General features: G+C 38.9%; 6 protein-coding genes across 7 annotated transcripts in view; 4 read left to right on the forward strand and 2 right to left on the reverse strand.

Moving 5' to 3' along the window:
* The first annotated feature begins 1382 nt into the window (after window positions 1–1382).
* Window positions 1383–5717, forward strand: LOC119554654 (pH-sensitive chloride channel 2). Its single transcript, XM_037865655.1, has 7 exons — window positions 1383–1979; window positions 3691–3818; window positions 3877–4278; window positions 4343–4501; window positions 4560–4715; window positions 4892–5271; window positions 5338–5717. Exons 1-7 carry the CDS (start codon window positions 1912–1914, stop codon window positions 5572–5574), a joined length of 1530 nt encoding a protein of 509 aa, XP_037721583.1. The 5' UTR covers window positions 1383–1911; the 3' UTR covers window positions 5575–5717.
* A 481-nt stretch (window positions 5718–6198) lies between these two features.
* LOC119554655 (cytochrome b-c1 complex subunit 8) lies at window positions 6199–7014 on the forward strand. The gene is made up of 3 exons (XM_037865656.1): window positions 6199–6351; window positions 6613–6797; window positions 6856–7014. The coding sequence occupies exons 2-3, from the start codon at window positions 6623–6625 to the stop codon at window positions 6948–6950; spliced, it is 270 nt and encodes an 89-aa protein (XP_037721584.1). The 5' UTR covers window positions 6199–6351; window positions 6613–6622; the 3' UTR covers window positions 6951–7014.
* A 785-nt stretch (window positions 7015–7799) lies between these two features.
* LOC119553245 lies at window positions 7800–9226 on the forward strand. The gene is made up of 2 exons (XM_037863520.1): window positions 7800–8078; window positions 8137–9226. Exon 1 carries the CDS (start codon window positions 7879–7881, stop codon window positions 8041–8043), a length of 165 nt encoding a protein of 54 aa, XP_037719448.1. The 5' UTR covers window positions 7800–7878; the 3' UTR covers window positions 8044–8078; window positions 8137–9226.
* A 265-nt stretch (window positions 9227–9491) lies between these two features.
* Window positions 9492–10550, reverse strand: LOC119553853 (paramyosin). The gene has a single exon (XM_037864500.1). It carries the CDS (start codon window positions 10433–10435, stop codon window positions 9650–9652), a length of 786 nt encoding a protein of 261 aa, XP_037720428.1. The 5' UTR covers window positions 10436–10550; the 3' UTR covers window positions 9492–9649.
* A 749-nt stretch (window positions 10551–11299) lies between these two features.
* On the reverse strand, window positions 11300–12138 carry LOC119554173. Its single transcript, XM_037864963.1, has one exon. It carries the CDS (start codon window positions 12043–12045, stop codon window positions 11422–11424), a length of 624 nt encoding a protein of 207 aa, XP_037720891.1. The 5' UTR covers window positions 12046–12138; the 3' UTR covers window positions 11300–11421.
* Window positions 12139–20104: 7966 nt separating this feature from the next.
* LOC119553633 (solute carrier organic anion transporter family member 74D) overlaps window positions 20105–26316 on the forward strand; it is a 28779-nt gene continuing 22567 nt past the window's right edge. The window contains exons 1-2 of one of the 2 annotated variants that reach the window (XM_037864108.1): window positions 20105–20178; window positions 21246–21516. The gene's annotated coding sequence lies outside the window, so the exon portion shown is untranslated. Of the gene's footprint in view, window positions 20179–20418; window positions 21517–26316 lie in introns of those variants that run through there. The other variant, XM_037864107.1, reaches the window with a different exon arrangement.

A 26316-nucleotide genomic window follows, 5' to 3' on the forward strand; every position in this document is an offset into this window, starting at 1 on the left:
GATCTTGGATCAGTCCTCTGGTGAATAACGAATAAATCATTCAAACATAGCCAGCTACAATCACGATCCACTCAGGTTTCAGACTACTGTCTGCCGGGCCAACTAATTGTGTTTGACAAAACGATATTAACTCATTGCGCTATTGGCCATTTGTCATCCATTCGATTATTGTCACACTCTCCATTCTGTGTCACGTCGCGGCTTTAGCTTCGCCTTTGCCTTTGCCTTCGTCAGCTCATTATTATTATTAACAATATTATGGGGCGTTAGGGTGTGGGCCTGTTAATTCCGACCTCTGAGCATAATCCCTTGGACCGATCGTTCAACCAGGAGGATCGCATCGCGCATTCGTCTGATAAGACCTGAATAGTTTGTTGTTTGGGGACACTGGGGGGTTTGTTGAACCTGCACCTGCCAAGTGGGATTCGGATTCGTATTCGGATTCGGAATCGATCATCTAGCGATGGAGCGGAACACAAATAAGGCCAAGAGCGTGTGCAAACATTACAGGCTTAATTAGAAGCGCGGGTGGTTAGAGTTAGACACTTGGGCAAATAGCCGGGCCATATGACTTTTCATCCACTCGTTACACACTACACCCTCCGAGATATGTATGCTAATGCCTGGAAACAAGACAAGAAATGCTACTGCCAGTGCTTTAATAAATGTTACGATTATTTATTCTGATTCGGTGCATTTTCCAGTGCGACTTCGATACCGGTTTGCTGACAGACGCAACTACGATGCTTCCGATTTGTACACAGCGGAAAACCCAATTTAGCCATGTTACTTGACTTATTCAATTACCAATCTGATATCTAAAGTAAAATCATTATTTTTAATGGTATTAGTCGTTCTATATTTATATTTTCTTTATTCTTGACGAGCTTAATAATATAAAAGGTAGTATATCTGAAATCGCTTTGGCTTAAACAAATTCCTCTATCGATGTTTTTTTAATTTTAAACGTAACAGCAAAGATTTTATTTATAAATTTTATAAATGTTTAAGTAACTTACGAGAATACTTAATAATAAATGAATTACGAATATAAAAAATATACTATATCGTTTTAGAGCGAGATTATTAAAACTTATTTAACTAAATATCATATTATTATTCAGAAAATATGGTAGAAGTCCTTAGCATAAAATAATATTAAGCAAAATAGTTAAAAAAATAATTATTTTTGCAAAAAATACATAAATATATATGCATATTAATAAATTAAACTAAAGAACCCCAAGCATATAGGAGAAAAATATCTAATGACCACTTTTGAGGACGCTTTTTCTCCGAGTGGCAAACGCACGCGGGTGAGCACATCTAGTATATGGTCTATAGAATGCTTATAAGTGAGGCGATCCGCAATCGACCCTGCGCTATTGCCTTCCAGCTCTTGACCAGCTAACAATATCTACCGCTGCTGCAACTGCTGTCGCCGAGTGGTTCGGGAGTTGAGAGTTGAGAGCAGATATTACCTGGTCTTATCAGGCCCGAAAAAAAGCCAGCTATACCGCCCACAAGTCAGTGCGCGTTGGGGCGTCGGCGTCGACAGCAGCGGAGCAGAGCAGAGCAGAGCGGTACCTGGTTCTCCGGCATTTCTGTATTTCTGGGGGGCGCAAATGCAGCGCGATCTCAAACCTCCGACGACCGGAGACCGGAGCGACAGGCACTCGTCCTCGAGAGAGCTGTGGGAAATTCGTAAATAAAATCGCCAACCGACGTGGATTTGCATTAATTGCAAAGTGAATGTGTGAAGTGAATGTGCGAGGAGATCGTGTGAAACATGAGCATATAATTTGACAAGCCAGCTAAATCGAATCATTTCGCTTGCGGCCACGAAAGGCAATAGTTGCAGATCTCCCTCAAATCAAGTAAAAGCACTTAATCTTAGAACAGACCTGCGAAATGAAGAACCTAAGACAAGTTTTGTGGATTACGCTGATCTTCAGCTGCAGCATCCGAGCTACAGTGGGGTAAGTTTTAACCAGAATTGGCCGGGGAAACACCCAGTCCACGAAACATCTGATAAATCATTCAAATGAACATTTCTGGTATCTTCAGCTGTGGTCTGATAAAGATACTTTTTTGCAGAACTGTCTATATTTAGCTTTTATTGTGCTACTTCTTTTTTTGCCATTGCGCGACCTAAGTAACTTCCAAACCAGACATCTTTGTTTTTGTTATGCTATTCTATAATTAACCATATTTTGGTTAGGTTTGATAAGGGTACTTGATATGGCTTAAAATTAAAAACAATACAATAGATCACCACAGATATTGTGAAAATGAATAAACAATATTTTGTCGAAAGTTCCCAACCAGATAATTTTGATAAGGGCACTTTAAAAAGCTTGTCTGATATGATTTCAAAAGATGTACAAGAGAAAATGTTTACATGGAATCCGATAAGAGAGGGGTTACGCATAAAAGAATTTGGTAACTTTGGTTCTTAACATTTCCTCTCTTGAAAAATTTCACATACATAGGTCTTAATGGGTTTTTTATATTTTATGCTTTTGGAATTCCCCCAAGCCATTGATAAATCTCTACCAATTTGCGTGAATAAATCCCCAGATTAGAATTTAATTAAGATCTCGAATGCGCAGTAGGAAACGCACCGAAAAATATTTACAGTCGGCTTTTGGTCTTTGATGTGCGAAAAAGGTCGCGGAACGGTGAAAATTTCTTATCGGATAAGTTCAAGATCTAAGCGCTTTATCAATAGGGCTATAATTGGTTTTTCGCCTGGGACCAGGTCAACTCGATTAATTGAATTAAACACTTTTTTTGTTGCGCAAGCAGATGAATACATTGAAAATATAGAAAATAAAAATAAAACGCAGGTTAAATAACGAGTGCCATATGAGAAGACAAATATTTTGCTATTATTTATTTTTATTCAGCCATTTACTCTGCTGTTTGACATTTTAAGGTAGCTGCAAATGAGCTTGCACAGCTGCTAGGTGCTCAGTCAGGCAAACTCCGTAAAAAGAAGGTGTAAGCCCAGAAAAATCATCTCAAGTGCTATCCATAAATTCATTTACTTTCAAAGAGTTAATAGAAATTAACGCAAAAATAGTAAACAACTTTTAACGATCTGCTCAATATTTTAAATGAGAGCCGGTTTGCATTTAAATATGAATCATTGCATCAGAAGGTGGAGCTTGTTATTATATGTGGGCAATTTTTACAGGTTTACTCGCTCTTCCTTTTTGCAAGCTTTTTAAATCATTATAAGGCTTTTACGAACTATAGCCATATTTCTTACTGCACGTACAGTAGCCGTTTATGCAGGTTATTACCTTAATAATTTATGGTATATTTCAAAATTGATTACATTTGTACAAAATATATGTACTTAATTTAAGGGTTCCACTTTTTCTGACTTTTGCAATGCATACATTCTTTGTTACGCAATTTGTATTGAAAATTTAGTGCTTTCTTCACGAGTTCAGTAATAATTGGCAGCTCAGATCTATTGGGTATTTTGAGAATACCTGATGTAAACAGAAAACTTACAACTTGCTTAAGTAGAAGTCAGATCAGTGACTTATTCACTTGCAGGTTTTAGATATATCTTATTCAAATTTGAAATAAGTAAAGAGTGAATATTTTTCTTGATAATATTTTATAGGATAAATATTTTTATTACTATAAGGAATATTTTTCTATTCAATTTTTTAGAGCCACTAGTGACCAGGACGAAGATGAGGATTGTCCTTCCCTGGCAAATGCAACGACATTGCAACAGACCCAACTCATCCAACGATTAACACATGTCTGCCGCTACGATCGACTTGAGAGACCAATTGGTAGGTTTTTGATGATGTCATATGAAAGAACTTCATATAATTATATGACCCTCCGTAGAATACGACCCTGTGACGTCAAAACGCCTGCCCATCGTGGTGAAGACTCGAATTTACGTGTACTTCCTGCAGAATCTCAACTCCGACCTGCTGCAGTTCAAAATGCACGCCCTCCTGCAGTTGCGATTCCAGGACATGCGACTGGCGTACAACGTTTATAAGCGCGAGGGCAACATCATGGGGCAGAAGCACCTCAGCGAGCGCCTCTGGCTGCCGCACATCTTCTTCGCCAACGAACGAGAGTCCAGTATCCTGGGCACGGACGAGAAGGACGTCCTGACCTCCCTCACCCCGGAGGGCAACGTGATCATCTCCACCCGCATGCAGGCCAGTCTGTACTGCTGGATGGACTTCCAGAAGTTCCCCTTCGATCAGCAGTTCTGCTCCACCATACTCGAGAGCTGTAAGGGATTCAAACTTTTGTGAGGAATTTTAAGATATTAATTCAGTTTCTGACTTGCTCTCAGGGATGTACAACACTTCCGACTTGGTTTTGGAATGGGAGCAGGACAAGCCCATCTCCTTCGATCCCGACATGAGACTCACTGAGTACAACATGGCCAACTACTTTCATAATACCACGCTGGTGGAGGCGGATGGAATTAATCTGCGCCATGGAGCATTCAGTAAGACTAGGAAAAGGGACATTAACAAGGACTTCCTCTAATCATGGATATCTTACAGCGGGTACCTACAGTTCCCTGAGCTTCACGGTCAATTTGAAACGAGAAATCGGCTTCTATCTGCTGGACTACTATGTGCCCTCCATGATGATCGTGGCCATATCTTGGGTGTCCTTCTGGCTCCAGGCAGATGCTTCTCCGCCGCGGATTATGTTGGGTAAGATATATATTATATATAGATATTTTATATATTAATTTGCAAACTTAGCTTATTCAATTTTGTGGACATGAACACACTGCGTATGCTTACTATTATTATTATTAGTAAAATAAGTATTAAGCAACTTCTTTGAATTCATTTTTCTACTATAAAATTCATTTCTTTCCATTTAGGAACCAGCACCATGCTGTCGTTCATCACTCTTTCCTCATCGCAGAGCAAGAATCTTCCCAAGGTGAGCTACATAAAGGTGTCGGAGGTGTGGTTCTTGGGCTGCACCTTCTTTATCTTCGGCAGCCTGGTGGAGTTCGCCTTTGTCAACACAATTTGGCGCCGCAAGGAGAACATTGAGTTGAAGAAGGTCAACAGCAAGTATATCATAAAGTCAACTCTGACCCCTCGACCTGCTCGACGTCAAATTGGCGGAAGTTTGAGCAACGATTCCAGAGCAAGATCCTGCTCCAGTTTAGACAACATTGTGTCCAGCACGGAGAGCGTTCGCAATGGCAATGGCACTGTGAATCCGGCATTCAACAACTACCTGACAGTACATGTAAGTATTTAGGGAATATCTTCCATCCCAGATATATGTTATTATTTTTAAAAATCCTATTCTCAGCCCAACTTACCCATCATCAAGACCGAGTGCGCCGATACCGCTTCCATTTGCAGTGACCGAACGACCAACGATCACATCGTGGATGTGGACAAGGACAAGAAGGACACGCCGCCCACTTTCACCACCATGACTCCGCAGGAAATCGCCATGTGGATTGATCGGCGATCCCGATTCCTCTTTCCAGCCATGTTTTTGGCCTTCAACGCCTTGTATTGGACCTTTGTCTATGTTTTGTAAGCGGGGTCTGCCGCCCTTAATGTGAAATCTTGTCTATTTGTGTAGTCCTGCTCGCGCAAATAATTGTTATATTGTAAGATGCATCATCTCATAGCTGTACAAATGTTAATCATTAATAAAGCAAAAACAATATTTATCCAAAATGTATTTTTTAGAATATATTACTATTATAAAGTTGAAGACACAGTGTAACAATCGTATTTATTCACAAGCCGAAAAAAATATTTTTTTAAATATTTAAAACTAATGTCAATAAAAGCCTGACAAAATAAATAGTAGCCACTGATTTTACATTTTCATGTGGCGTTTTAGTAATTTTAAATATTTATCTCCAAGTATTATACAACGCGATTCTATTCTCTAACGAAATTCAAGTTTTCTCGCTTTTTCCCTACTAAAATTGCTATTACTGTTACGGTAAGTTTTATCAGAAAACCAAAAGGGTTTTTATTGATTATAAAAATTGTTTTGATTCCAACGATGCAAAAAGCAAATTCTTTCCGTTAACACAATTTTCAAATTCAAAAAACGAATAGTCGATAGGAATATTACATTTACCGAAAGTCCCATGTCCTCGCTAAAAGTCTACAAAAGTTCCCTAAGCGGTTGTGAACCACACTAAGCGCGTAGCCTGGGCTAACAACCATCGAATTGTGGCAAATTTAGTGCCAGTTTTCAAAAATAAAGCCTGGCCCTATGGTATAATCAAGCGGTCCATCTACGGTCACACTGGTTGAGAGGAGGAAAAAATTTGCAGCGTAAAAGTCGAATTTCAAGGTAAATTTGGCATCATAATTCGTGCAATGACAGGTGCTGGCTCTAAAAATATGCACAATTATGGGCTGCCAAAAGTGCATAGATCGCGCCCAGCAGCAGACGTACTCGGCCGCCTTTTGCCGCGGAGCAGTGCGATAATTACATAACCTCTGGTCCCCAGTGCCATAATGTTTATAATAACGATCTGTGTCTTCATCCAAATCCTGGTGCACTTCCTGTGCGGTTGCTAATCGTATGGTATGCTTTCTCCCTCGCCCGCAGCCCCCGAAACATGCGTCTGTCCTCGATCCTGAATGGCCAGCACTTTGGCAACCTGGCCAAGGTGCACGGCATCGTCACCTACAAGCTCTCCCCCTTCGAGCAGCGCGCCTTCGCCGGAGCGATCAGCAAGGGACTGCCCAACATGGTGCGTCGCTTCCGCTCCAACGTCTTCATCGTGGCCCCCCGTGAGTATACCTCTGTGTATCCCCTGTCGATCCCCATAGTAATCCTCCTCTTCCTTAGCCTTCATCGTCGGCTACCTGATCTACGATCTGACCGAGCGCCAGCACACCGCCCTGCTGCGCAAGAACCCCGCTGACTTTGCGAACGACGAATAAGCGCCCCAACTAGCAAATAGTTATGTTAAACTAATTAATAAAACTAGACCCACAGTTCAAGAGAGTTGTGTGTTTCGGTTGCTGGAAGGCTAAACTGCAATGTGTGTGTTCAGGAGGTCCAAAAGGCTGACAAATAGCTTCTTCTGTGCTATTTATGAATTTTATTTCATAATTGTTCGACATTTCCAGGAGGAATTTGTTTTTTAAACAATCAGCTGTTCAAACGCTTTTTGGTTCGAGACCCAGCTAAGGTCTACAAGCTCTCCAATTTGGATTCACCTGTTAGTTGGCGTTACTAAGGGGGACTCCCCTGTCCATTTGGACTAAGTCTAGACCAGTCTGGAAAAAAATTACTTTAATAATGGTATAATTTTCGGAGATCCCATGACTTGATAAAATAACATCTCAATATGACAGTATTTTGCATTTTTCAACAACTTTGACATGAGTTAATTTTTTGCTCTATTCGTAATAAGTACCCCAAAATACAAGGATTCCGAAAATATAAAAGGAGCTCTGGACTTTTTGGAAGAACAGTCGGAAATTCCATTGATTTATGAGGTACATTTCTCAAAGAAAAAGTAACAAAAAATAGTTAAAGATTTGCATACATTGTATGTAAATGGTTTTATCAGGCACAATATATATTTCCAATCTGTGTTAATTACCGATTTGCGATTACAAGCATTATAGTTAGGAACAACTTCATTCTTTTTTGAAAAACTAAATTGTTAACGGCGGTTATCAAACAGTGCTACCATTTCTTTGCTAAGCAAAGTCACCCACCCGTAGAGAGTTGCCACTTGTGTAGAGCAATAATCGAATAATATAAAACCAGACAGTCCCACCTCTAGTACCCCCGACCAGCTGTTCGCAATCCAAACAAAATTTGCGTTGTAACACAAAAATAGTTATTAACCTTTACTTAATGGACTGCTGCGGCAACGAAGTGCGCAGCGAGAGTATCTACAACATGCTGCAGGCCCTGGTCGACTCGAAGGTGGTCAACGTGCAGCTCCTGTCGATTGCCGTGGGCATTTTCTTTGTGGTCCTGCTGCTGAAAAACAATTTTCGCAGCTTTTCTGGCACGTAAATGGAGTCAGTTTATTGTTTAATGTATCCAATAATGTAATGTACGCTAAGGACTAATAATAACAACTTCACGCCACCTTGACCTTTGTTTCAGTTCTGTTCTTTTCGGAGCACCCCTCGCAGCAGTGACGTCACGTGCGATATATGTGTAGTATTTTGGGTACTAGCACCTAGCACTTGTATATTTTTTTGAGTCTCAGGGTCGTCGGTTTATTTCGGAGGTGTTTGTACAATAACACGCCCAACGCATTATCATTGTTTCCGAAGGCCAGCTGAACTGGTTTGACTACACCCGAAACTTCTATGGAACATGCTAAGCAAAAAAAATGAAACAGATCCAGCCCAGAATTGGTTAATTTCATCATTAGGCGACTGTGATTCATGGCAGCCCGTCTTGCGATAAGATAGCCCCTTGCAAGTACTCGAAGTAAGTGCTACTTGGAACCGGCTTTGTCGTCCGAAGAGCTGCTGAACTTTTGGCCCAATTGCCCGAGGAGAAGTACGGAGAAGCCATATCCAATCAGTCCCAATTGCTATCCACAAACGATTTCAATTGACCGGCGATTGATTGCCCAATGTCTGCACGCACTTCCTGGTGCAGCATTAGAATTCAATAGACGCCCGGCTCGAGTTCAGCGGGCTTCATTCTGCAATCCCGCATTGACTCATTGCCCAACAGTTGCAGTATTTATGCAATGCCGTGGTACGTGCTCTTATGCTGAAATATTGCATTAGAACACCCAGCAAACGTGACTGGCTTACAGGGCTAGAAATCGAGGCACTAGCTTAGAGCCCAAAGGTGAAGCCATTAACTAGTCTTGATAAAGGCTCGTATAATAAATTTTAATAATAATTTATTTGTCCAACTGTTCTTGTAGGGCTAAGTTATTGCCGATATGTGGTTTTGATACAATATACTATTATTCTACCTAAACAAATAATGCTAGTCAAAGATTATCTCCATCGTTTTTACCATCAACTAAAGACAGAATTCTCCGTAAAAAATATAGCTATAACTCTTATTGACCATCTCTCAATGTTTTAAGCAATCCAAAGTAAAGTATACTCTCTTTTTGGTAGTATCTCACACTTTAACAAAAAGCGGGCTTACAAAAATCGATAAGATCATGTCAAGAAACAATACACAATTATAAGGAAATCGAAATAAACTTAAGCAAATTTTAGAGATATGCATTTTTTCATAGTCTCCATTCATTAGTCAACTTGCTCACTATTGGAAAGCCCAGCGCAATTGCTTAACTCACAAAATAAATCAAAATAAAGCCATCCATTAAACCAGATCATTAACCCGATTGTTCTTTACTGCTGAATGGATATTCCAAAAGCTTGTCAATGAACTTGTTAAACGGGGAGTTTCCTGGAACTCCGCCGCCAATCGAAGTCGAAGTGCTGACTGAAGTTCCGTTTGGTTCATTTACCCATCGACTGTTTATATAAGCGATATTTATTTCTGTTACAAAAGTATTCAATTACAGAAAAAGTGTTGCGATGAGGTGCTCTAAGATAGGCACTATGATAGCCAAACTGAAATTTTGGATATGGAATCAGCTTGGTATAATGTCAGGACATCAGGTCCTGGTCCGTATTTATTGGTCGGCAGTTGGGGGCTCCTGGCTGTTACACTTCTTCTTTAGCGCCGAGCCTAGGTAGTTAAAATTGTCCCGCCCACGTTTGGAAGACTTGCGATTCTCCTTAGGAACTGGCGGCTCCTTAGGAACTGGAGGCTCCTCAGGATCGATGAGTTCAGCCTCAACCTCTTCGCAGAAATGGACCCTATGATGATGGCCTTGCTTGCTGCACTTCTTGTCATCGAACAGCTTCTGGAGACCCGCCATGACGCCCATCATCTCCTCCTGCTGGGCCTCGTACTTGGAGATAATAGTGTTCCGGCGTTCCAGCTTGGCACTTAGAAAGCCCACCTCCTTCTGCAGGCGGTCCAACTCGCCGGCTTTCTCGGCAATGGTCTTCACCTCGTGGCGCACTCTCTTGAGCTCCTTTTCGACCAGTTCGGCATTCTGGCGGACATCGAGCATCCGCTTCTGGTACTTGGTACGCGTTTCGTTGATCTGCTCCTCCAGGAAGGAAATGTACATCTCCTGCTTCTTCACATGCTCGTCCAGCTTCTCCAGCTTTTGATTGAACTCGCTGCGCTGATCTGCTCCGCCGCGCTCCCGCTCTGCCCGCTCAGCCCGCTCGGCGGTCAGCTTGTTCTGCAGCTCCTGGATCTTCTGCTCCAGACGCGCCTGCACTACCGCCTGGTTATGGCGGTTCTTACGGTTCTGGCTCTTCATGTAGCGCAGGGTGGCCACCTCGCGACGCAGGAGGACCACCTCGTGTTCCAAACGGGCCTTGGCCCGATCGTGGATCGGCATTGTTAATGAAAATGGGTGGGGGAAGGATAATTTCGAATATCTTTTTTCGGGGCGATTCGAATTTTGGCAGTCCAGAACACACGGCTTGTCTATTGTGAAATGAACTAAGGCACTGGGAGTTTGAAGGCATTCGCATAGGGGTCTGTGATTGACTACAAAGTCATGGCCAACCAAATTCAATAATAAATGATGTCTTTTGGTTTGGTATTTTAAAAGTAAGTATATTTGTTAATATATTTATTTAAATATCTTAAAGTTAGTAGCTGTAGTTCTCCTGTCTATGTTTTATTGATTATAATTATACTATTGGACGAATTGCGTAAGATAAATGTCAACAAGCAACTTTTACAACTAAAAGACGTTGGCACTTTTAATGTTTTGACCTCAGCTGTGTATCTATGACTATGTCTTTTTTCGTTTATAACTTTCTTCAAAAAACTTTAAAATGGAGGTGTTCTAAAGATAAGGATTGGCACTTTTCAAATGCACTGGCGAACTAAGAAACCAAGACTAACAGATTTGTCGTTAATTGCGGTTAAAGAAAGCCAAAAACAGATATTTTCCTTTTCTCAGAATCCTTGCGTAGGAAAGTTCTTGGTGATCACATTTTAAAATGAGGACTCAAAGCGAATACGATTTTCAAGCAACAATCGAGGTAAATAAATAAAGGTCTTTGTAACTTTGTAACACAGTGATATCAATATTATAACTATATTTTATTTTTTGATTATCTAATAAGCTTTTTATAATTTAAATAAATCTTAAGCGACATATATATAAAATCAAACTAAAAAATTAAGATGAAAATGATCAATTATTTTCAACAATTCTTCCCCTTTCCCCTGATAACAACCATGGCAACTCCTTTGGCCTGTATAATAATAGAATACTTTATTCGAACAATTATGACGATTCCTGGCCCTGAATTCAAATCGGAACTGGCCAGAAAACCTAATGAAAAGATGATGTACAAACAAGAATACAATTCACAGCCTATTCCTGTAGGTACTCATTTTTTCATTAGGGCTTCTGGACGGATGTGAAATGGCTTTGGAGTTGAGGAACTTGATGAGCAGTGTGTTAGACACGGATTGTGGCTTGAGTCTGAGGTCGCACTTCTGCAACTTGTGCACGGCACTGGACATGTTCTGGTAGTGATCATCTATCCGCTGCGCCCTTTCCTGGCGCACACTGGTGAGCAGCTTTTGCAGGTGGGTCTCCAGCATGGAGGCATTGTTCTTGATGGCGGACACCTGACGCTCATAGTGGACCTTTATTCGCTGCATTTCCCGCTTCTGCTTCTCGATGCGCCGAGCCTGCAACAGGATTATATCGGCCAAGGTCTGGCGATTGGTGTGGTACTTCTCCGTCTTATAATCCCGCTGCACCAGGGCACTCAGGTCCTCCTCAGACATGAGGATGCCTTTCTTTTTCAAACTCGTCGTGCTCAAATTTCGACTGGCCATTTGTAATGACTGCAATGGTTTTCTGGATGATTTCACATTCGATTTTTGTCTCTTCTGGGGCGTTTCGAGTACTCCTCGAGAATATTGCCCCTCATTCTGCATCCTCGACATTCCGTCGTTGGATATCCTCACGCCCCTGGTCATTCTAAACGATAATTTTGTAACTCTTGGATCCCGTTTTGATACCCAATTTTATTCAAAGAACTCTGTGTAAATTTTGTCGATTAAGTGAAGGCAAACGTTGTTTCCAGAAGTATAGACATTATAAAAGAATATTCGATTTTTAAGACCTGAGTTGTAGAACATTTTCCATGAAAAAACAAATTTTCGTTTTTGTAATTTGTCGACCGCCTAAGTAAAAAATTCCCTATCAATTTTAAAATACATATTTACACCAGTTTTTGAGTGCTTAAAATTCACTTGAAAGTGAAAAAATTAACAACTTTTACCTTTTCTTCAAACGGGTACTACCCAAATAATTTCAGTTATTAAAAATTACTAAAAACACACACAAAATTACAGCAATTTGATAAACTCAGGTTCAAGGTGGGCTAAAAGTTGCCAAAGTCTGTGAGAGTTTTTACAATGTATGGGTTGTACCGGACTTGAAACGGCCACGCCCACTACGTCATTGGAGGATGGAAGCGAATATTGCAAGCACACAAACTGAGACTATAACCACGTATATACCCTTTAAATTTTCTGGTAATAGTCTAGACTCTGACAACCTTGTTATTAAATATTAAATGCATGCTTTGGATTATTTTAAAGACCCTCATGTTTGCTAATTTGGGCAACAAAAATGTATCTGCAGGTTTTTCCTAAAGATTTTCAAATTTTCTATACTCTTATTTGATAGAAAGAGTAACGAAATATCGGTCAACTTTACGGGGGTTTTTCAAGTATTTTTTTTGTTTGTAAAGCATAATTTGTATTTTCGGCTCCGCGATGCCGCACACTTGATAAGGGTTATCGATGTGCCCATGGATATGGGATATGCATGCATTATGTGCGGTTGATCATTATTTGCTTTCTTGTCCACTGCCCTGTGGATCGCTTTCGCAAGTGGTAATTCATTTGGCAGCGCTTTGCGAAATGCATGTGCCCAGGAAGCGGATTTTGGATGGTTTTCGGGGTGTGGAAGATGGATGGTTGCCTCCATAAAAGAAATATTAATATCCTGAATGCTCATAAATTCGAAATACCCTCGTATCCCATAACTCAGGCTACTTCCTCGACCCATTTGATTCGGAGTCCTTTATGCCAAGGTCTGGTCTTTCATGTCACCATCTCCATCACTTTCCTCTGGGCTTCTATGCCTCTTTTTGTGCCAGTATATCTGTTAATATGACAAAGTTGTTCCCACTTATGCAATTTCCATAAATTCAAGGTCAGCTGTACAATAAACGTCCAGACAGCAGATACTATATACCCACCAACACACGTAGACAGACGTCTGGCTACTTTTTTCGGCATCCAACAGATTGCGGCTAGAGACGGGGAGTGAGGCAGAGGAATGAGTCTTAAAGTTCCAAGCGAATTTGCGCCAGAGATGCGCGAAAAGCTCTAGGCGCAATGTACAAAAATAATTGTGATAGTGTCACGATTTTGTGAGGATAAATATATGAAATATTTCTACTATATATTCAGGAAAATGTTAGTGATGATTAGACCTCGGCAAAACACTATTCTTATCTTCTATTCAAAGAATGCTTACCAAATTAGATGTTATTTTGTAAAATCATTTGGTTAAACTGAACGCGAAATATACATTTATCAAATTCCGCTTATAATCTAATGTTTAGAATAATTGCCGAATGGCTCTTCATTGACACAAAAGAAGTATCGAAAACCTCTGAGGAAATTAAAAGCATTTGTTAAAAAAATAGTTGCTTCTAAGCAGAAACACTTCAGAAGAAAAGTTATGAATAATAATAATATAAAATAGTCAGTGATTAGATCTGTTAATATGGTATTTAGAACTATGGGCTAGGCCTAAATGCCTAGAATTGATAACTGATAGAATAGTATATTTATCATAATTTTATTTTGTCTGTGCAATTTTCACAACATTTACTTAATATATTTCCAAGTACTATATGGAATATTTATGGAATTATCTTCTCGCCGAATGGCGAATGTTCAAGAAGAAACAAGTCATCCTGATCAAGAAAACATATTTCATAGGTCAAAGAAGATTTCTTTTACCTTTACTTTTAAGGAAATATATTTTTCCCTCTTATTCTTCGAGTAACGATTATAACAATATTTATGGACATCAAAAATGTTGACCTTTGGTTCAAACAATTTGTTAAGTCCTTTGCTCGGCAACAACAAATTTTATTTTCAGTTTTTCTCTACTCGTGACCACCGCAAAACCCTTTTTCGAAAAACAAAGTTCCAAAATAATCGCGTTCAAAGTTGCATCGGCCTAAAGCCAATCTGAATGTAGTGCGCTATATGTCTATAACTATTGTTTTAATGCTCTGATCACTATTAAATGAGAATATTCCTAAAGCTATGTTGTATTCACAATATATATATCAACTTAAATAATTACCTATCGAAAGACTATAGTTCTAATTGCATAAATGAATTGTTTTTTTTTCATAAAAGTATACAACGCTAGCTACTTATTGCCAGCTCTATAAATTCAGCTTACTCCACATACATACAGCACACAGCTTATAGGGTAAACCTCGTCAATCCCCGTCCCCTTTGCACATGCCGAAAAATGATATCAAAATGCGAAATCAAAACAAAGACCCAGAATTTCGGCAGACTAACCCAAACAACATAAAAAAAGGTCAGAACTTGACTAAGATCTAACAAAAAAACACAAAGGGACCACGAAAAGCAGACAGGGAGCAGACGGGCGAACCCCAAATTCAAAACAGAAGCCCAAAGGGCTTTTTCCCGTCCCGCTCTTCCACGAGCCCCTCAAAAGCGTAGACTTCAGCTAGACGAAATTTGAGATATTTAAAGGACGATGAGAGGGCAGTCGAAAGGTAGAGATGCCGTCAAGTGCCGAAGTGAAGAGACCAGACAGAATTTGCTGGATTCGTTTGAATTGTTCTATCAATTTCAGTTTAATTGCACTTAATTTGAATTGCAGACATAAAAATCAGGTTTTGTTTATTTCTTTTTTTGGCTTTTGCAGCTTGATTTAATTTGTTCGATAGACGGCGAAAAAGCGAAGGAGATATTGCGAAATTTGGTCACCCTGAGAGCAAAAATCAAATGCAGCTGGAAAGTCAAATAAAAGTGAATTGATTTATGGTGTTGTTGTTTGCTTGTGGATCTGTATAATTTAGGATTCCTAGCAGAATGTGCTGTCTCTCCAATAAATTATAAATCTGATTTATGGTGTTGTTTTTAAGTACTTTTAAGATCTTTGTGAACCTAAACTGTTTAGTAACTGTTAGTGATTTTGCATCTCGAGTTCTAGCAAGCCATTTGAATTTTATATACACACAAAGGATTCTACTGGATTTTTGGCACAGTTTTTGCGCCCCCCTGGATTAAACACTTGCGCATAAATCTACAGAGCAATCAGCATAGAGCTATAGCTTTAGACAAGAATCAAAACATATGAAATATGCAACAGGCCAGACACTTGGGTCGGAAATTTGTTTTGCAAATTCCAAGGGGTTTTTTGGCGACAAATTTCAATTAACAATCGAGCACAGACATCCGTTCTGCGCCAGGCTAAGTGCAAATCGACGATATAACAGCTATAAAGCAAGATATCATAAGATACTGGAGGGATAAAAAGAACCTTAAGAACCATAACTTACCAAAGGCAAACTCCGATTTCCGACAAGCTCCTTCTGCTTACCCGAAATTTGATTCTGACTCTGAGTTATTAAAAACTGCACACAGGCAATGAGTAAGGGAAACAAACACAAAGTTTGTTATGTTGCGCAGGCGCAGCCCAGCAACGCCCTCAAACTCAGGGACTCGGATTCGAACTTATATGGGGACTGGGAGGTACGGGTATCCGTACAATGTTATTGACCCGTCCCAACGATCCGTTAGCAATCCTCCGCCCCAATGCTCCGCCCTGCCGCACAAATTCTTATTAAGATCAATCAGCTAAATGTCGGTTTTATGCTTAATGCTCATGATTCACACGGGCAGAGAAGTCCAGGAATCGAAAATGCATATGGCAGCTCACACTCGGAAGGGATACGAATTTTTACTCAAGATAACACACACGGAAATACTCTTATATGTACATATATGGTTGAAAAATTAATGTGTGGTGTAATTTAGTAGACTTTGTAGTGCAAATGAATACCATATGTTAGTCCAATTTGAAATTTATGGGCTATTTTTGGACAGGTTTTAAAAGAGTTTGAGATCTGTTAATTTGGATGGCATTCCTTATAAAATGTTGATTTGTGGTGTCGATAAATTTTAATAAAATATATTATTAAGTTTTTTTAGATAATTTACTACACTTTCAAGATAAAAACACATTTTTTTTATCTACCCTTAGTTTTATTGATATATAGATACAATAAATAAATACAACTCGTGTATATTCGAGGTAAAGTTATATTTTAAAATGTTGATTTTTCTCATTATTGTTTTGAGGTTTTTGATGCATCCTAGTAATTGAAATTAAAAGAGTAATTTATAATAAAATTAACTATTTAAATGATACTCCACAAAAAAGTTATAATTTTATTTTCCCCCAAGTGGTATTAACTTGACGTTCTAGTTAAGTTACCCATCCGAGCCGAATTCAACTCTCGAAAGCATGTCCCAACATCGTATATGAGAATATAAATAAAAATGTGCATTTTTGGCAGCCTTTACAAAGTTGTCGGCACGTTTTAATGCTGAGAATTTGAGCAGCTTTTTCGCCTTCTTTTCTTATTTTTTGGTTACTTAATTAGTCATGGCAGGCACATTTGGTGGAGTGGACAATGCGGAGTGGGAGGAATAAATTCCCTTATAAGGAATGCAAGCAGTATTCAGAATCACGTCGAATTGACTGAGTCTGTTCAGATCTTATACAATAGTTTTCCCTCCCCCTGGAGTTTCTTATCACAAATGACACACATTGGAGGCCAGTTCTGTTGGGTTCAAGCTTTTGCAATCCATCGGCGTGCTTCCTGTTCCAAGTCAAGATTAGCAGAGGGCTGTTCTAGTTCCTCACTCCAAACACACTTTTCCAGCAGGCCACAATAGATCTAACTCATAAAAAACAAGGAAGAACGCTATAGTCGAGTACCTCGACTATCAGATACCCGTTACTCAGCTAAAGGGACCAAAGGAAAATGGAGATATGCAAGCAGCAAATGCGCCACCTACCGGCGGTAGACAGATTTAAGCGTTGTGGGCGTTAGAGTGGGCGTGGCAAAGTTTTTTTTAAATCAATCGATAGGTATTGACGAGACCAATACATTTCAGTTTAAATTTTTTATCTACCATGAAAATTGTGGGCGCCACAGACTTGGGCGGTTTGTGGGCGTTGGAGTGGGCGTGGCATATTCGCGTAATAAACTTGCGCTGCGCTCAAGCCTACGGAATCTAAATCTGAAATCTCGTTTCTCTATCTTTGATATTTTCCGAGATATCCGCGTTCATAATTACGATTTTTTGAAGTTTGTGGGCGGTTTGTGGGCGTTAAAGTGGGCGTGGCAAACTTTTTTTAGGTCAGTCGGTAGGTATTGATGAGAACAATACATTTCAGTTAAAATTTTTGTTCTAGCATCAAAACTGTAGGAGCCACAGTTTTGGGCGGTTTGTGGGCGTTAGAGTGGGCGTGGCACTCTTTTGAAACAAACTTGCGCTGCGCAGGAATCTCAGGAATCTGCATGCCTAATCCCAGTATTGTAACTCTTATAGTTTCCAAGATCTCAGCGTTCATACGGACAGACGGACAGACGGACAGACGGACAGACGGACAGACGGACAGACGGACAGACGGACAGACGGACAGACGGACATGGCTAGATCGACTCGGCTAGTGATCCTGATCAAGAATATATATACTTTATGGGGTCGGAAACGCTTCCTTCTGCCTGTTACATACTTTCCGACGAATCTAGTATACCCTTTTACTCTACGAGTAACGGGTATAACTATAATAAATTTGGGGCCATATTTCTTAAACAATGATATGATTGTTTTTGTAGTGCAACTAACTAGGCTTTTTATATTTAATATAAATTTTTTGAGAAATTTTAGAACTAATAGACATTCCATTTATAATGATTGTAAATTCATACATGGTATTAACTTTAACAAAAGTTTAAAGACCAAAAAAATTTGAGTATGAGAAGTATTCGTTGTAATAAAGTAACTTCAATAATATAATAACATTTCAAAGTTTTTGATATTTAATTGACGTATTAAAATGTTCTGTGAAATTGTTTGTCGTCCAGAAAATAAAAGTTCGCCTTAGGCAAGTTCCACTGCATGTACAACACCACATTGTATGCACCACATATAGATGTGAGTGTTTATTCGATCTGACAACGGTTAGCGATAAGCCCAGTCAATACGACAAACAATAACGAACATTTTTGGAATTTCGTCTCCGACTTTGTCATTATTTGCTTGCCGTTTGTTTACAGGCTGAAACATCAACATCAACACACACGTCTGCATCAGCTGCTCTGCCGAGTCCCCTCACCCCACTGAAAAGGCGTAGGTACCCCCACCCACACCCATGGGTTCATCTGTGGGTTATCAGCAGCGGATTGCAACTAGAATTGGTTACAAAAAGCGAGCTACGAAAAAGGGAAAACAACATTCTACGGTCGGTCGGCGAGAAAAGCAACCGCAAAAGTTCAATGCACATTTCGAGGTGAATTTGTTTTTTAGCTCTCGCTCGTCTGATGTCTGATGTCTGATGTCTGCATTAATTAATTACACAAATCGAACGAGCGTGTTTAACTTGTTTTCGCCTCTAACATGTCATTGTAATTAACCGTCTAGTTGCGAATCGAGGCGATATCGATTGGAGTTCGCCAAAAGAATATCCAATAGATACGGGTTTGCCGGCGTCTGTGTTGCACTCAATTTGCTTGAATATTGCATATGGACTTTGCATGAGTGCGAGTATCTGACAGTTTGCCTATCTGCCCGACTGCCAGACGACCTTGCGCCCAATATGCAATTGATATGTACTGTGCGCATATGAATATTAATAGACGGCCAGAAAGTCACTTGAGGAATTTCGCAACCAGAATTCCATTAGCTCTTCGAATGTAGTCCATGGAATGCTCGCTAGGATTGTTTTTAGTCATTTAGCTTACTTTGTAACTGTGCTGATGCATAACCCAAGCGATAACCCTTTAATCGTAGAAATCGCTTGGTAAACAGAAAGTGGTTGATAGAAGTTAATTATCAATCAAGTTTGTTGTTTATTTATTCTTATCAATTCCGCTAGGGCTTAAACTTTTTCTTAATAATATTTTTATAAGGATATAGGGGAGCAGCAAAGCTTGCAAGGACAACAGCTGTATCGAATGACAAGAAAAATCAATCAATCAATCCAATCGCGAACTGGAAATATCACCCACTGTTGTTTTCTCTAGCCCCACCCCAAAAGTCTTAGTGCATTTCAGTGGCTTTCGTGGGGGTTAAGAAGGTTTTATGGTTTATTTGTGATATTTCATAGTTTTTATACAATTTCATTATATTATACAGTTTTGATTCTAAAGATCTTTTCAAGTTTATTATTGAAATGAAAAGATTAAAATTAAACAGTAAAGTTATAAATCTATAACTTGGATAAAAGGAAAAATAAACTGTAACATTTTTGGAAGTACTAGCTTTTTTATATCAAGTAAAAATTCTTCCAGAAAAAATTTTTGATTACAATTTTGTTCAGCCCAGTAAGCAGCATTTGCAATCCAAATCTTCAAAACGGGAGACATTATTTTGGAAAGTTTTGTTAGATATGACAAGATACTTTGATCATGATTAGGTTATTGGATGTTTTTTCTAGAAATTTACTACTCAGCACCCAGAAGATGGTTCCTTGATCCCCTTTGATGACAGAGCCCACGCCACTGATAACAGCGAGAGCATTTGAGCTAACAGAGCCCTAACAGCGCTGGCGTCTTAACAGAGCCCCAACAGCCCCAAACAGCTGCGCTGCCGGCGTCGACTGCGACCGAGGCTGAGGCAGAGACCAAGGCAGAGGTAAAAAGTTTTGGCTGTTTTCAGTTCGTTTCGCCGTTTTGCGTATTCGTTTTCGAATTGTTACCGTGTGCGGACTGTGCCGACGGGCAGCGGAACTCAGGCGGTGCAACTGTATGTGTGCGGGTGCGTGAGAATGTGTGTGCGAGTGTGAGTGGGGGGCCAGGCCAGGCCAGGCCAGGCAGACAGAGAGAGAGAGAGCGAGAGAGATAATGTGTACTTTTTGTGTTTTTAGTTTTTATTTATATGGGAACTGGGAACCCGACTCTACTCTACTCGATTCCGAGTGCGGTGCGTATATGCCAGCTTAAATAAATACACATGTGTATACGTATTATTTCTATAGACTGCGGGCAAAGGCAACAACAACAATGTGGGTCGTGCATATTGAGCGTATGCAAATACAAAATAACAACAGATAAATGCCAAAAATCTACTACACTTTTATAACCAAAACACACAGAGCGCGTGAGAGCGTGCGATAGCGGCAGAGATGGAGCTCGCTCGCTCGCTCTCTCTTAGGAGGACCACCCCCACAGCGAAGAGAGCGAAAGAGAGCGGCGGTTAGAAGTATCTGCGGGGTACACCAACACTAAGAGAGCGCGTATCTGTATCTGTATCTTCTTGTCTGCGTTTTTTCGTCTCGTCGTATAAATTGAGCCGCACTTTGCTTATTCTCGAGTTTTTGCCGCTCAGACGTCTCTGTAAGTGCACGCGTCGCTCGTCTTTTCGGTTCCGTTCCGAATCGGTTTCGTTTTCGGTTTCCAATACCATACCTCCAGTTCCCACACACACTTGAATGGAAAACCATCTGAAAGATACCTGTGCCCAAGAACCCAGTTTAAAGCAGGAAAATTGAAAAATATCTGAAATAACTTGATACTAATCAAAGGAAAACATTTTTAAATGTTTGAGAGCTAATATTCCAGTTTAAAAGAGGAAATTTATCAGACAACTATAAGCTTCATCCTCATAAAACAGTTAAATTTATATAAATGATACAAATACCTAAATAAACTTCTTAATTTTATAAAAACCTTCATTCAATACTCATTTTTTGAGATTTTTTCACGTTATTAAAAGGCTCCGTTAGCCCAGTTTAACATTTTAAAACAAAGAAAATCTTTATAAAATCCCAAAGCAACGTGATTGCGAATTTAAGTGCCAAAATTCATTTTCAGTGAGTGCTCGAAAAATTGTTTAACTGAAACCCAGCCGCAAATACAATTTTCAATTGGCTGTATTCGTGTTTTCAACGCACAAACATACAAATGTAGCATTTAATTTTGTCCATTATGTGTGCAATTAAATAAAAAAAATTCTGTGTGTGAAAAAGCAAAAAAAAAACAGTGCGGCGAACGGAGGCAGCAACAAATTAGACGCGTAAATTGCGTATCAAATTCTGAATGAAAAAAATCAACAGAACCAGAAAGCGAATCAGGAGCGATAAGCGTAAGTAAAGCTTTACAAATACATTTTGTGGTCTTACAAAAAATCCACATATTTCTGAGAGAGTACGAAATATATTTTGGTTCTAAAAAATAAGCAACGAGCTTCAGAAAACAGATAAATTAATTATTTTAAGATACATTTCAAAGAAATTGACTGACTTGATCAATTTTTAAACTTTCCATTACACTTTCTTAAAAAAGAATTTTGTGTTTATTGAAGTGTGTACTTTTCAATGCTCTCTGTAAATATTGCAATTAAATGGTGTGGTGAAATAGAATTTCAACGAAAGCGATCAATGCCAAACAAAAATGCACTCCTCGAAATTAACACAAATGGATCATGGATCAACCTGATTTTGTTTCTTTTCATTTAATTGGGCTAAAGAAATTTCCCTTTTCAATGCTGCCACAAAGAAATGAAAAGAGAGAAACATTCTCTGATTGATGTGGGGAAAAACAAAACAGAAACACCGAAAAGATATTTCGAAATCCATTGAGAGGGCCAGACGATGTCTAAGCATTTATCTTTCCGTTCTTCAACGCCGTTCTTGTTATTTTTTTCGAGGGGGGAACTGTTCAGGCGCCAGAGAAAGTGAAACATGTAATTTTTTGTGGGACGGCCTACAAAAATCATACGCCGTATTGAGTGAAATCGTAATGGGTTAAGAAATTTCTTAAATACGAAGGTTAAAAGGGGGCAGAGCAATCAGAAAGCGCACAGTACACACTGGGAAATAATGATAAGACGGGAGGAGAAAAAAGCAAACCAAAGAATACGAAACACACTCTGAATTCTCTGTATTTTCTGACTTCTCTTTCTCCGGGTAATTACATGCCGTAAAACCAAAATAAATACGCACAGATAAAGATGCACAGATGCAGATACAGATGCGAGAGTTTGGGTTGGGTTGGCTTGGGTTTTTTCCTGCACTCTTTTTTTGTCCTCGCAAAACGAAAGCCGAAAATCGGCAAAATGCATTAAAACCGAACAAAAGCAAAAACGAAAACAGTCAATAAACGCTGTTTAATCAAATGTAAATGTTTATACCACAACGATCGGCTCAGAATCACCGAGTTTCACTTTTGTACCTCAATCATAAGAGTGTTTGTTCTGCCCAGAAACCAGAAAGAAACACTCTTTTCCGTCTGACCCACATCGGGTTCGTTATCACCGATTTTTATTATCCATTTATATATATTTGGTTGGTCCCATTCAATGGGCACACATTGACTTTACAGAACAATTTGGGAATTTAAAATTAAACACTTAAAACCATATTAACAAACAGCGGGACCCCCATCTGAAAGTGACAGAGGAAATAATTGTTTTACGAGTTAAAATTCTTTTTTATTTACGTTCCTTCTGAAACAAATTTAAAAAGACATGTCTTATGTATAAGTAACATTTTAATATAATGAAGTTAATTTATTTTGCACATGCTCACAGAGAAAGTCAAATGAGTGCTACAAATTTTAAATAATTCATTAGCTTTTTTATATAGGGCTATTTAAATTGTTTTTATTTTTTATTAGATTTCCAAGCTAAAACAATGCAAATGAGAAGAAGTTGAAATGGTGCTATTAGCAAAAATACGTATATTTGGTGGTAATTCAATTTGTAGATACACAAAAAACATTCCCAACAATGCCCCACAAAAAACTCGACATTAAAAAAAAGTGCTAACTGTTTTAAAACTAAATAAAAGAAAATGCGTGCAATCAAACGACAAATATGTTCTTACCTTATATGGTGCTTCCCACAACCAAAGATTCCGAGCTGACTTTGTCTGCCTCGCCATTCCCATATTTTTCCACTGTTTCTTTTCAACTTCATCGCCTCCGCGAAGCAATAAATGATCAATAGCCCAAAGCATTTCGATTTCAGCCAAACTCACTTAATTTGTTTTCTGATTCCGCTCTTTTTTTTGCCAAGCGTCCTAGGTCCAGAAAATAAAGCACGGCAACAACAGGGAAAAGACTATAAAATTCACCTGTAATAACGTCGCAGAAAAATGAAGAAATCGGATGGGAAGCGGCAGACAAAAACAAGAATCGGGTAGAACCGAGAGAAGCGACAGCCGGAGCAAAAGAAAAAGTAGGGGGAACCGAGAGAACGAACCCGAAATCAGAAAACCAGATTTACTACTAATTTAAATTCTTGGCATACAAAATATTCTAAAAAAACGCAACAAAAAATCCACAAATGCGGCAAAAAAGCAAAAACAAAAATACATATTGTGTATTGATTAACGAAACGAAGCGAAAATGGTTTTTATTGGCCAAATATTGACGGGCACTTCCACATAGATCGAACACCCCTATATCTCCCGCTAAACCGCCCCTAGCATTTCCGTTTCCTCTGAACTCTTTTCGCATCTGATGGATTGACATTTGTTTTATCTGCCTGACGTTTAAAGTACATTTCTTGGTCCCAAAAAAGGCAAAGTAAAAACATTTAGTCATCGTTGGACACAAAGGAAATGTTCAAGAACTTTAGTCACTTCGTATCGATTTTTGCTGGCTCGATATTCCTTTATTCGTTCGCTAGAGCACGTGTAAAGGTGTACACAAATAAGTCTTATTCACAAGTCGGAGCTGATAATTTTATATGGTGGTGTTTGTATTTGGCATTATGTTAATCAACTGGCGAAACAAATACGTACAGCCGAATCGTCATTAATTATGCATTTATTTTGAGCGTCTCAGGCCGCTGGCTGTGACCACATTTGATATGAAAACCTCGATTCGCATTTCGAGAAACTGAAAGTTGGCCTAAAAACACAGTTAGGAATTGCCCCTGGCCGTGCATTGTAGTTGGGCTGGGTTGGGGTCGTGCTTACCGCCTTAGTCGTCCGACTCCAGTCGCCGCTGTCAGCCAGATGTTGGATTTACGCTATGAATATTTCAATAAAAAACTTATCATGAACCCATGAGGTGAAAAAATATTTGTCCTACGGAGACAGCTTCTAAAAAAGTAATGGAACACAAAGATATAACATGCAAGTTTAATGATAATAAGCTGAAATTAGAAATTTTATTTCGGGCCCTAAATATATTCACTATGTTACTCTAATAGAACTTTAATACATTAGGTTTACCTAAATATATTTAACCAACCTGAAAAGCATGCTCTTAGATATAACTTTATAATTCTATAATGAATAATGTTATATTAAACTTATTAAATAAGATTTTCTGTACCAAAAGCTCAGCTAAAAATAAAAATTCAAAATTCAAAAATCGTTGTTCATAAGGACAATCCCTAAAACTTCTTATAATATATGAAATCTAAATATGAAATAGAGCTTACGCTTTCATAGCTAAATGCTGAGATACAGAATTTGTATAGTTTGGCAGATCAGGAAACACTTAATCAAGAGCATGTGGTATATGTTTTCAAACGTTGAACTTGTCTTCAAAATCATTTGCTTGACACTCCCCAGACCACTCGAAAAGCCCCAATTCCCCATGCCAATCATGAATATATGAGATGAATTCCCACATTCTCCGGCGACACGCCCTCTCTTTCGGACAGACAAAAGCCCCACTTGAGAGGTATTTGTATATCGGGGACTGTTGGATGGCAACAGTTTGCGGGCGATTAACGAACCAGAAGTCGCACTTGACTTGCCCGAAGCCGGGATGACATACAAAAGAGCCATTCAAGACCAGCCTAGAAGATGGCAGCCCGTGGAAGCGGCCAAGAGGAAGACGAATCATGATCATCAGCGACAATTACCGCACTGTAACTACGCAGCATCCGCAGCAGCAGCAATAATAATGTAAACGGGCTGCGTGCAAAGCCGAGCAAAAAACAGAGCCACATAGATATAGATACAGAAGAAGCGGGTCTCCAGATGGACCCCGCCCCGAAATCCGGGGTCTACTCATCTGGAAGCTTGTTTTGCCGCTCTGCCCGCTGCGACGCGTCTTTAGCAAGTGATTTCAATTTAATTGACAGTCCTTGAACTTGACTTAAACGCAACGCATAACACAAACAACAATAATAATAAAAACAGCACAGCACTACGGCAACAACATATCTTCACTCTCGATTCGCCATTCTGCGAAGTACAAGTCCCCCGGCTCTTGGGGCCAAAGTATCTCCCCTTTGCGGGGTGATTCGCTTTTAGATTCCATCAAATTGATATAAATGTTGGCCGAATTATTTTCGATTTTTCGCAGTTCAAATTTTTATGGATTTTTAATGCACGTGCTTTTAAGTATTTAACAATGTCATAAATATAATATTAAATGTTTTAATACGCCATTTTTATTATATGCACATTTGTTAAATTCAACAACAGCAAATGTGCTGATATATAATTATAATATTAAATATATATATATAATTTTAAAAATTAATAACCCATTATTATTCTTAATGACGAAGCGAAAGTTATTTCTGAAAGTATGTATAGAATGGAGTCCGAAGGCCAATAAAAACCGGTTTTTTTTTTAAATCAAAATTTCTATTCTAAGTTGACATAAATTATTATTACAAATGAGTAGTTTTAATTTTATATATTTCACAGAAAAAACTACTATTTTTAACTTCAAACACTTTATCATCAAAACTTTGCAGATATGAAATCTATTTATAAAGAAATCTATATTTTTAAATTTTAAGTGTTGTACTTAATTAACATTTAACATAATAAATACTTAAAATATCTGCTTCCTTTTAAGCTAATAATATTTAAAAAGATAGAAAGATATTCATATAATACCATCCATATGAATAATGTATTATGCATTTATTTGTTATAATAAAATAAGTACATAGTACACTTAAAGTATC

Source organism: Drosophila subpulchrella, chromosome 3L (assembly GCF_014743375.2).
Source record: "Drosophila subpulchrella strain 33 F10 #4 breed RU33 chromosome 3L, RU_Dsub_v1.1 Primary Assembly, whole genome shotgun sequence".
In the NCBI taxonomy this organism is placed as follows: Eukaryota; Metazoa; Arthropoda; class Insecta; order Diptera; family Drosophilidae; genus Drosophila; species Drosophila subpulchrella.

What these genes read in the sequence shown, in the direction of transcription:
- LOC119554654 (XM_037865655.1), top strand. Translation starts at nt 1,912, where the DNA reads ATGAAGAACCTAAGACAAGTTTTGTGGATTACGCTGATCTTCAGCTGC. An exon ending in TCGACTTGAGAGACCAATTG is followed by an intron (nt 3,819 to 3,876) that starts GTAGGTTTTTGA and finishes GACCCTCCGTAG; the next exon opens with AATACGACCCTGTGACGTCA. An exon ending in CTCCACCATACTCGAGAGCT is followed by an intron (nt 4,279 to 4,342) that starts GTAAGGGATTCA and finishes ACTTGCTCTCAG; the next exon opens with GGATGTACAACACTTCCGAC.
- LOC119554655 (XM_037865656.1), top strand. Translation starts at nt 6,623, where the DNA reads ATGCGTCTGTCCTCGATCCTGAATGGCCAGCACTTTGGCAACCTGGCC. An exon ending in CGTCTTCATCGTGGCCCCCC is followed by an intron (nt 6,798 to 6,855) that starts GTGAGTATACCT and finishes CCTCTTCCTTAG; the next exon opens with CCTTCATCGTCGGCTACCTG.
- LOC119553245 (XM_037863520.1), top strand. Translation starts at nt 7,879, where the DNA reads ATGGACTGCTGCGGCAACGAAGTGCGCAGCGAGAGTATCTACAACATG.
- LOC119553853 (XM_037864500.1), bottom strand. Translation starts at nt 10,435, where the DNA reads ATGCCGATCCACGATCGGGCCAAGGCCCGTTTGGAACACGAGGTGGTC.
- LOC119554173 (XM_037864963.1), bottom strand. Translation starts at nt 12,045, where the DNA reads ATGACCAGGGGCGTGAGGATATCCAACGACGGAATGTCGAGGATGCAG.